Raw genomic sequence first — 11722 nt, forward strand, 5'->3', positions numbered from 1 at the left:
GAAAGAGGGGGTTTATTTTTCTAAAGATATGTAGTTAGAATATTTTTAATAGCACATCCATGGACCAAATGTTATTTTTATTTCATCACCTCAAAACATGATAAATATTTGCAAAATATTGGAAAAAAAATAAAAATTAAAACAAATTCTGAAAATTCAGTATTAGGATTCTAATTGGAAAATTACAACTAATGTGTAGTCTCTGTATATGTCATCCTGTCCTTCTCTCCAGATGACAACCATTAAGACACAAAAATACTCTCAGGACAGAAGCTGCAGAACTTGTCGTATGCGCTCACACTTCTCCAACAGGTTTGGGTCTTCTGCATCAGAACCATCAAACTCCTTCATGAAAGCTTCAGCTTTTTCCACAGTTAGGTCTCGTGCACTGCCTTGAAGCCCTTGCAGATAATCCAGTAAAATGGTGAAATACTTGTCTGGAACCTTTAAAGAAAAAAAAACCCAAACAAACAAGGAAGAAAAAAGACCCTGCTTTAATTTTCTTCCATCTCAATGCTCATTCACAATCCTGACAAACCATCATCTGAAAGATAACTAGAAGAACCACGTGGGCTTTTGCATTTGCCAGTGCCCACCTCTGAGTGAAAGTGTTTCTTGGCAAGGTTCAAGCTGCTGGGAAGGATGGACGTGGTGAGAGGACCGTCATGTGCTCAGACGGGCAAAGCATCTGAGAGGAAATTCTAAGCAGATGTGGAAATGCTGATCAGCAAATGCAAACACTCCCTGACAGTGAGCTCAAGGCTGGGAGGGTTGTTGGAAGAAAAAACCAAAATGAAACACTAGCCAAATCCTACTTTTGGAAACATGGATGCAAACCTTACTAAATTCAGGGAGAACTGCATGCACATGTCTGAGGCAAGAATTCTGCTGGAATTACTCAAAATCATTTGCTTGCTAAGATGAGGTACCACCCACCATCCAGCACTTGGACAGAATGGTCATACAAAGGAGCAGAATTTAATTTGAAAAACAAATTGAATTCAGACATATGAAAATAATTTTTAAATCATGCTGACTAAAACTGATAGGCTCTACTAACATGTCTAACATTAAAAGCAGTTTAGTCATCTATAGTTGCACTACCCCATCTCACTCCCTTTGTAATTAACTAGTCATAGGTTAAATTTTAGCTTACCTGGTACAACGTACAATTTCAATGGTCATTATATTAAATAATCTTGTTAATAACCCAGCAAAGACTTTCAAATTACTTATGCAGCATTTCAAACCAATGTATTTTCAAAAGCATCAGGTGAACAGATCCATGTTGAAGTGCATCTTTATGCTGTGTATCTGTGGAGCAGGTTTTGGCCAATGAGAGAATATTTTTGCTGTGAATCAGGAGATGTTAAAATGACCTAATCCTGCAAATACTTTCCTCCATGTTTAACTTCACGCATAGAACTTTAAAAGTCATACTTGACATGAGTCAAGTTAAACACATACGTAAGTATTTAAAGGATTGGAGACTAATTATTCGAGGGCTGTTTCAATTCTGCAAAGTATCAACATCTCAGAGAAGACAGAGCTTCAACAGATACTTAATTTACAACTTTATTCTCCATCGACATTTGGCAGCCTAACTTTGATCACTGAAACTTCTATCACTCCAAAAGAAGAGGAAGAAAGAATATTCCAACACTGCCTTCATCAATCAGGGATATTACAAAGTAATAAATCAAAGCTAAAGTCTGTGTTCAGCCTCATAACTTACAGGCTATGGGAAACTTAATTCTTCACACAAACACTTGTGTGTTAAAGAAAAAATACAGATTCTCTGAAATTTAATTTTACAGTCACTGACGCTGAAGGGAATGATACATGAAGTATTGCTATAATATATAAATCAAACATATTTAAACATACTGAAAAATATCTGTATTTTTTAAATCTTTTTACTCACAGTCAACTGGTACCAGTGACAGAGAAAAACATCCAGACACAAACAATTCCAGCATGGAAGTGCTCCTTTCATGCAGATGCTCAGTACCATGCTTTGTAAAGCTCAGCAGCATTTCTGTTTCAAACCTAAGTCAAATTATCTAAGTAATTTACACCTCTGCTTCTCAGACCTCATGGAACATTCATACTCCGTGGAATTACAGTTATTATTGTATCATTTAAGAAGTGCTTGAAGGGGCAATTAAAAACCTACTTGAAACTTAGAGATACTAAATGTACAGAGACATGTGGCTGCCTGAAGCCTAGAAAACATTAGGAATTTGGCCCTAAAGATAAGTGCCCCGGTTTTCATAAAGGTCTGGTTTTTTTGCTTTAACACAGCTAATAGGTTTGTTTCAGCAAGACTTTACAATATAGTACCATGTAGGCAAGATAATATCCTATTTCCTCCCAACTTACACATACAATAGAGCCATAGCAAGGACTGGAACATAGAAAGTGCCAGCAAAAAAAGTTAATTAAATCCAAATTTTAATTCTTCAAATACAGCAGTACAGGAGCTGAAATTTCAGGAGCTCCTGGCAAGGATTTACAAGAAGGAACACAAATCTTCTTCTAAGATCAGCTTTTGGCCTGGTTTGAAATTGGATATCAAGATCTCCTACCACGGCTCTGGCAACTGGAAATGATGGTTATGGGGATTTTTTATTATTCTTTTGTTACACTGATTGACCTTTTTCTTGTTCCTTTTTCTCTCACACACTAACTCTACCTGTGTTCTAACTAGCTAATATGCACTGGAGCTCACCAATACGGAAAGAGCCCAAAGTGAAATAATTACCATTCTTGGGAAAAGGGGGTCCACTACAAAACAGTAGCAGGGAAAGAACAGTTACGACTTTTAATCCCAGAGTTTTCAGACCTTTTAGACCTGCAGATGCCAACCTACTTTGCAAAGCAAATATAGATATCTGCACAGAGAACTTCAGGTTGCTGCTGCCAAGTTTGCTTTTCTCAGTGACCTTCTGAGGAAGCTTTAGAAATCTCTCCAGGGCCTCAGAGTCCAGAAGCTGAAGACAGCTGATACAGTTCTGGTCTAAAAATGTAGAGCCAGGTGACAAAGAACAACAAATGATCTACTGCTTATTTCATTCGGGGCCCTGAAGTAGTATATCCACTGCAGGTATACAGGCTTGGCTTGGAAGCTGTCAGTCAACCACCAGATGGATTTTAAAGGGACTTAAAAAAACCCCCTCATGTTCTAAAGAACTTGAAAACTTCAACTTATTTCCTACAGAAACAGGCCTGTCAGAAAAGGAAACTCAATTCACTCCTTTGCGTGGCTTTTCAATAGGCATCCAAGTGACACCATGAGATCAAAGATGTGGCTCAGGAAGGAAGGAAACTCATGTCTCCTTTTGTATTGTAGTCATGCTAGGATATCCAACAGATTCTGTTCTGTAATGGACAGGAAGTTGAATTTGGGTGTAAAAAAATACTCAAAAGAAGCTGGTCTGGCCTCCCTACAGTGCTTAGAGAGACAGACACTTCATCATATGCTTAATTAGAAGCACTTCAGCAGTTCTACTAACTACTGAATTTGGACACAGATGCTAATAATTATTAAAGTTCATATTCAATGCACTTCTGGTTATTAAACTACAAAATATGTGAATTTAAATAAATCACAGGACTTTCATCCGTGTGTTGGGTTTTTTTAATAGAAAGGAAGTTTTACTGAGAAATAAGGAGTTAAGCTGTGCTTGGATACATAAAACAAATGCTACTTAGAGTTAGTAATTTCACAGTATATTTCAACACAAAACCCAAAATAAACAGGCAAAAAAGTAAAAACATCATTATGCCTGTAAAACAACTTCTAGGTAGCCTTGAAGAGCATCCATTGAATGGGAAAGGTTGATAAAGACTTTCAAAGGAGAAACTAAGAAAATAGAAGACAGTGCAAACAACTGGACGCCTACTAGATACCTACAATCAAATTTGTATTCTGCAACTAATCAAATAATCACTGTATGAACATTTTTCCCTTTACAAAACTCTGCTTTTAATTATCTGATCCTCTAAAAGTTTTTCTAATCACAGAGGTAGCACCCCAAGTCAGGTGTTTAGCTTAAGAGCTGCTGAGTAATTTGGGTCAGGAAGGTTGGTGTGCTTAAATGTTGACGTGCACACATAAAATCAGCAAAAACTAACTGAATGTCAACTAAAGGAATCAGCAAGTCAGGCACTGTGCAAACAGCTCCATGTTTGTTCTATTACACAACAAATTAATGATCTGAACCTCCATTTAATACCATGATGGTCAGAGACTTACTGGAAATGCAATCTATGTTGCTTTTTTAAGCTATGAAATGAATGGATTTCAGTAATGATGCAAGCCTAGCTTCTGCATTTTTGTTATAAACAAAGTAATTGATTTATTAATTATTAAAAGCTATTAGAAAAGTGCATAGCTAGTACTAGCACTTTTTGGTTAATAAAGAATAGCTACAACTGATGCATAAAACATTTTAACATATTTGTCCTGTGGAAAAGCAACATTAATACAAACCTTCTCTTTATCATACATGTGCAGGAGAAGCCAGGTTTGTCTTGTCTTTTGAAACTTCCATTCTTCTGGGTTTTCAGACCACCTGTAGCAAATTTTTAAGAAATGGGTTACATGAAATCCTGTGTAATCAAAACATTCATTATTTGTACATTATTTCCTACAATGTCTCCAAGTGACCTTGTATGCACCACCTGATGTTTCATGACATTCTGTGACAGAGAGATGAGTATTTCGTAAGTGTGGCAAAAAAAAAAAAAAAGACAAGGGACAGCTACCTGGCTTCCATGCAAAAAAATTATAGGAAAACGTTATGGCCAAGAATGTTATAAGTTGTCATCAGCAAGAACTGATTCCTTGAACTTAAAAATCGAGTCCCACTCCCCAGCTTTGACCAGTCCTTTACCAGAGGTCATTGCTCTCATTAGACCCATGAGAACTGAGCACCCCAAATCCCTACCCCAGCTGCAGGGCTACCTGTGTATTTGGGGTGGAGTGGCTGAGGAATCAGGTTTGGGGTTTGGAAAGTTGGCATTTCACAACAAACTGAAATTCATATGAAACTAAGCAGCCTCTGAAGGTCTGGAAGAGAGCTTGGTGCTACACCAGTCCCCTCAGCAACGGCTCAAGCCCATCGCAGGCAATTGTTCTAGAGCAGAGAGGATTAATTTTTCAGAAGCATGTGTTTTAAGGCTTAGATTTGTCTAAAGGTGGGGCTCAAATATCCATGTTTATAGGATAGAAAAATGCTTTTCAAGTCCAGCCCTTCCCAGGAATTCTGATTCCAATATTCCAAAAACTTCAGGCTGCTTCAATACTGGTAAAAGTGAGCGGGTAAAACAAATGTTGAACATCTGCAAATGTTCTTTGACTGTTCAGCAAACACATTTTAAATATACAAAATTTTAGCTGGGCTAAACCAGCACATTTACGTTCATCTTGAACATGATTGTAAAGCTGGGATATTCTGTTTTAGATAAAGAGTCATTTACTTCTATAAAATCAGTGAACTAGTAAATCTCACTATAAAATGAAGACTGCTTTTTAAAAATCTGTGATGGAAAATTAGCATCTTAACAGGTACAAAATTTGTCAGTACACTGAAATGTCATTTAAAGATCCAAAAGAAAATATATAGATTAAAAAAAAAGAAAGTAAAAAGTAAATTTCACACTGATTCGATTTTTCTCTAAAGATAAACAAGTCTCCAGAGGGTAGAATGCAAGATGTCTTTAATGTTCCAGCTTATTTTGCAGAGAAACAGGGAGCACAGAAATGAATTGAAAAGCCAGCTGGGTATGAGAATTAGTATTGTTTAAACATTGTCAAGTCTAATAAAGCAAGGGAGTCCTCATATTCAATGAATGCTGCACCAGCAGATCCATTGCTCAGTCAATTCAACGGAAGAGGGGAAAAAAAATCCAAGACCACAAATTTGTACAGAAGGGTTTCACCTTGGCTTCCAAATTAATGATAAAGAACAAGCAGCTACAACTCCTCAGGGTTATCACTAGATAAATTCAATAAAAACCAACATGTAAGGTAAAAATCAGACAAATAACAGCAAGCCAGGAAGGACAGATCAAACACTAATAACCACAATATGTCATGCTTTACTTGCTCAAATTAAATCCACAAATTAACTGATTAAGAGGTTTTGGTGGAGATATTGTCAATAAATAGACAAAAGCTGGCAAAAGGAATATCAGGAGCACAAAAGGTGACTGCCAAAAGTTAGAGAATCAGATGAAAATATATTATGGGGCAACCATCCTCCCATCACCACCAACCTAGAAACCAAAGTATTTGCAAGATAATAATCATTCTACTCTTTGTGTCACTTCCCTTTGCAGGAAGGTGCCCAACTGGACACGAACGGTTGTCACAATTACACCACCTGGAGGGCAAGGAGCTGACAGAGAATGAAGGAAAAAGGGCTTTTCTGGTGGGTGCAGTTTGTGGATCAAGGTACTTGCCCATTTCTACACAATCTCTCTGTGTGCCAGGCAAACACACTAACTCCTAACTGAGAAACTAGAAATTCTGCAGGAAGTGACTTAACTTCTGGGAGTCCTTGAAAGGACCCAAAGACAACAACAATGGTGCTTGCTGTTAAGAGAAACCCACTCTTTTATGGGGTTCATCCTTCTGAACAGTTACATGGAAGATGCCATATGAAATGCTGTCTGTTTGCACAGCACAAAGAAGAGAGTGGATTTAGAATTCTTTTTACCACGAAATAAGCCTGGAAGCAGTTTACATTATAACCTTTGCAAGATGACAAGAACAAGCTGAATGGCAGATCTGTGACTGTGTCCTGTGAAAACAGTCCCTCTTCTCATGAAACCTTTCCCACTTTGTTACTTCTATGAAGTGTACTATGCATTTATACAATTGTGATCATATTCCTTGGTCAGACACACCACATAGAGCTCTGAATATTTTACTCACTGCTAATTTTGTTTCTATCACTTGGGCTATCACCTGAGTATTGCTGGGCATTGACTTGAAAAATCCACCCTGATTTCACTAATCTATAAAGCTATAGGATGTTAAAAAAATCTTTATTACCTAGTTTATAAACAACTGAGAGCAACAAATGAGTGCACTATAAGGTTAATTGCTCATATTAGTCTATTACCAAAACCATATGCTCTCTTCTGCACGTTAAGACAAGCCTTTATACTCCTGTATCTATAATCCCACAGCAACTTTCACTCTAGTCAATTCTCTTGCAGAAACAAACAGAAGTTTCAGCTAAACTTCCTGCAAGGTTTCGCTCTATATACAACATAATTATTCAGATAAACAACAAATACTTTAACATAATCAACCACAGAAAGCACATTTGTGCTCATTATAGCACCAGAGCCTCACAAACTCTTTCTTTTGGTTTGCTCTCTGTCCTATTAGAATCAAATGCTAAATGAGCATGGTAAAAAAAGCAGTGTTTTCCTTAAAAGATTATGGGTGTTCTCATATTTTCAGAAAATGCTCCCAAGTTTTTAACTGGTTCTCTATCCATGATCCCTCTCTTGGCTTTGATTCCTATCAAAGAACATGGGCAAAACACTCATGATAACGGATGCACAATCTTTAAAGCAGAGAACATGGCAAACATGTTCTGGACCCTCCAAACAGTTAATAAAATAGAATTTTTCCACTGCTTCCTATGACAGCTTTTTTTCCTATGACAGCATTAAGACCTATGGAAAATATCATCCCATGACAAAGTGAGAGGGGTATCCCCTTTTATCAGAATGACATCATTGGTGCATTTTTAGAAATGCTCAACTTTTAAACTACCAAAGTTAAAGCTTTTTAACATGCTGTAAATGAGAGAGGCCTCATTTTGCTGTTTATATGCAGATAAGCTTCCTTGACATACTACAGCAGCAGAAAAGGCTTTTCCTTTAGTGATTAAATACACAAAGTAAGGCAAAGTACATTCTAGTTTAAAGAAACCTTTTTATAGATAATCACAACCTCTCCTACAGTTTGGATTAATTTGGTAGCCTTCAGAAGTATCTATGTACAGATCTAACATAAACCATGGAAGTGGATGGAAAATCTCCATGTATAAAATGTGCATTTTTCCAGTGTGCCTCAGGCTAATTTGCAATATATTGTACAAACACTAATTGCCTTCTTTACACAGTTCATGTTGGAATCTTTCTTATGAGCTCTAGCTCATTGGAAAAACACATTCATTTACTTTAGTTAAAGAGGAATGTTATGTTTGTGCAAATGATCTTCCTAAATAGCTTTGAAATTGAAGATACAGAGGGAATTAATCAAATGAATCAAGCAGCTTAGGGAATTTTACATTTGGGCTTTTGAGAGTCTTATGTAGAAAAGCTGCCCAAGATTCTCCCTGGTCTAGCTCACAAATGACTTTTCGTCTCTACATTAAAGCAATCTCACACAAATTTATTCCCAGAACTGGGGGATTTGGGCAGCATAAGTAGGCAAACAGAAGACAAGTGGTAGCGTGCAGGGCAGAGCACCCTCTGGGATGTCCTAGTCAAAAGAGAAGAGAAAGTCATCAAATTGGTTCCAGAAACACAGTAAGAAAAAACCACTATTTTTACAAACTGGAATCAGGAAGAGAACACAATGCATCTGCTCAGACTGCTGGCCAGGACAAACTGCCACAAAGTTGTTACAAATATTAAATAATCTCTTATGTGTAGAAAAGCACTGTGCTGAGAACCAACTGTTTCACTCATTCAACTTGGAAAGATTATTGGGTTGGAGACAAGCCTTGGGAAATCAGAAAGACAGACATGTGACTGCTGATAACCTTCCAGAAGACAGAAGCTCTGCTGCATGCCAAAAGTAAGGACACCCACATTCATCTGTTTCTACTGTTCCAGTTTTGTGCTGTTGATGGCCCAGCCCACCTTGGATACACCTTCCAGCCTGGATATCTACCCAAAGTAAAGCAGACTGCCACCAAATTTAGATTTTTCCAGCATACAGCCCGGGGTTAGCATCAGGGAATTAATCTGAAATGTTTTCCTAGCCCTGAGGACCAGGTCAGACTGCAGCCCCCTCTTGCTCTCCTGTCATTTACCCATGAGGACGCTCACATCTTACTCTCTGAAGCTTCACTGAATCTCAAAGAAGTGACAGAGCATCAGGTCTGGTTTATTACACCACATTCCAAGATCTATTGAAAATGTTAAAAGCAGCAAACTCCAGCACTGTACAAAAGTTGTCACATTCTTCCCACCTCATTTATTTGAGTTCTTTTCTGTTTTGATACCCTCAGTTATTCACCACCCTGAAACCTGTCTTGAGGGATTACCTGTGTTCTTCTATGTGCCCCACAAGAAAGGCTGAACAGAAGTTATGGCTTGTGATTAAGGCTTGCAGGAATAAAGTTAAGCATTTTATTCCCCAAGCTCTCTGAAAACAGTGCACAAGTTAAGATTTCTGTGCTCACTACTCTATCCATAAAACGTGGGTAACAGGTGCTTCCTCAATAAAGAACAAAAGTACTCTTTAAAAATTCCTTTTAAGATATTTCAAGCCTTGCTGAACCCCTTGGCACTCCAGTGATCTGCTGTCATATTTCACAATGCAATTCATACAAGAGCAGTGACTTGAAAACCCTGGGCACTTCTGTTTAAGACAAACTCATTGCCCTCATAAGGCTCCAGTCTGGAAACTCTGAACACTCTTGGCAAGGCAAGGGAGGGGGAAGTGGAATATCACATATGGGCAACAGGTGAGGATGGGAACCCAGCACCTCAAAGAGGCTCCCTGGCACTGCTGGAAGCAGCATGGAGGGAGCAGAACTTTGGCATAGGTTTGTTCTTATGGGAAAAGACTTATTCTATGGATGGAGGTTATATAGGATATATAAAAATATATATGGATGTGAATGGAAGTTTTATATATGCCCCATAGTGCATATAGTGATGTAGGAATAACAATTTTTTTGTCCAGTTATAACAACATACTATAATTTAAAGAGAAATGTAAAAGTGTTTATTTCTGTTGGGGGGGTATTCAGAACTAGTTCTATTTCTCTCAGGGGCATTATAAATGAATTTCCTTTTTAAAAGGTATTTTTAAGTGTCTCTTTGTCAACACTTGCACCCAGAAAACTGCCTTGTAGTGCTCTTCAGTGCTCCATGCAAGGCAAGAGGAAACCTTACTTTTCACGTGCATGAGATGCTGATCGCCCACATTTGTAAAAAAACACCCAAAACTTCAATCCTAAATAGTTTTTCAAGGACACGACCAGAGTGGCTTTAGTTAAAATCTTAGACACACTAATCTGTGGCAGGACTCAAGATATAGATATAAGGGAGAGGCAAAGCCTTTGCTTTTAACTGTGTTTTTCTCACCTTATAGATGATTCTATTTATCTCCCAACTCCAATTCCTGGAGAAAGTTACTATATTTATACTGATACTGTCAAATCCAGTTTAGAAGCTAATTAAGTTATGACTCAGAGAAAAGTTTTCTTTATTTTCCTGAAAAAGAAGAGGCACAAATGGAGCCAGAAGAAAACTTTCTAAAATTGTCAACAGATTTTAGAATCCCTGCCACATTTTTTGTTTAAAATTCTGGAACCATTTCTCAATCTGTGGTTTAAAAGCAATTTTTAATATATTCTTCCATCTGGTTTAGGAGCAGCATAATGACTAAAGACTTGTGAAAAGGCAAGGAGAGGAAGCTTCTTGTGTTTTGTTTTTTTTAAATTTAAGGATCACACATGGCAGAAAGAAATAAATGTGCTTTTCAGTGTCCCTATTTTTTCCTGGTGTCCAATACAAGGACAGATTTTATCTGATTGTATCTGCACAGCAAACTACTTAGGTCACAGAATTTTCTTAGAAAGCATTTATAAAGCAAAAGGAAAGGACCTTTGTGCCTTAAAACAAGCTTTGATTAAATCTCCATTAAATGTTTATCACAGTGTATCTTTTATCATATGTACTTTTATCATTTGCCATTATTTGGAACGTTCTACATTATGTTTGCATCCTGAAGCTTCAGCCAAGCTAGAAATCCCCTTCCTCCCCCACCACAGGCACTGCTCAAATGCAACATGAGACATTCCCTTGAAGAGCTTCAAGTATAAACAGATGAGACAGATGATAAGTGGAAAGGAAAGCTGACCCAGAAAAGTAGAACAATGCCTGAAGATTGTACAGCAGGTCACCAGTAGAGCTCCTCTCCCTCACATATGGTACAACACAGGTATCTTACTGGGATTCAACTTGTTGACTTTTCATAGGCACCAACCAACCTGCAAATGCCAAGAGCATTCCAGTGGAAAAAAAAACCACTACAATTTTTTAAAAAGGTTTCTTTCTAGTACAGTTATTTAGTGGCTGGTATCTGTATTAGCCTGTCTGCAGCAAAACTGCATTTTGATCTGAAAAAATACATATAGCAGTAATAATATGCTGAGAAACTTCTGTTGTTTTCAGTAATAACAAAAAGGTTACCAGTTGCCTTGAAAGGCCACAGATAATATCACTATATTATTAAGCTAAATGTACTTTTTATTTTACATACATTCAGGAAAAGATGATAAAGCAGGGGTTGAATTATCACAGAAGAAAAATAAAAACTAGAAATTGAGCCCTTCACAGCCAATCTATTCTGCTCCTGCAAGGAATATGCTACTAAGTGCTATCCCAATGCTGAAGTCCCATCTCCTCTCCAGATGTGTATCTTTTCTTGCACTTAATTCTGGTCACACTGATG

At 37.6% G+C, this 11722-nt stretch overlaps 1 protein-coding gene across 1 annotated transcript in view; it reads right to left on the minus strand.

Annotated features, from left to right (window-relative positions):
• Positions 1–261: 261 nt before the first annotated feature.
• The window catches only part of LOC104393816 (chromosome unknown open reading frame, human C7orf50), a 42125-nt gene continuing 30664 nt past the window's right edge, over positions 262–11722 (minus strand). The window contains exons 3-4 of the mRNA XM_010003338.1: positions 4496–4577; positions 262–444 (exon numbers count right to left, since the gene is read on the minus strand). Of these exons, the coding sequence (XP_010001640.1) occupies positions 262–444; positions 4496–4577 (265 nt within the window). The remainder of the gene's footprint in view (positions 445–4495; positions 4578–11722) is intronic.

The sequence above is a fragment of the Chaetura pelagica genome, unplaced genomic scaffold, assembly GCF_000747805.2.
Source record: "Chaetura pelagica isolate M959 unplaced genomic scaffold, ChaPel_1.0 scaffold138, whole genome shotgun sequence".
Taxonomy (NCBI): Eukaryota; Metazoa; Chordata; class Aves; order Apodiformes; family Apodidae; genus Chaetura; species Chaetura pelagica.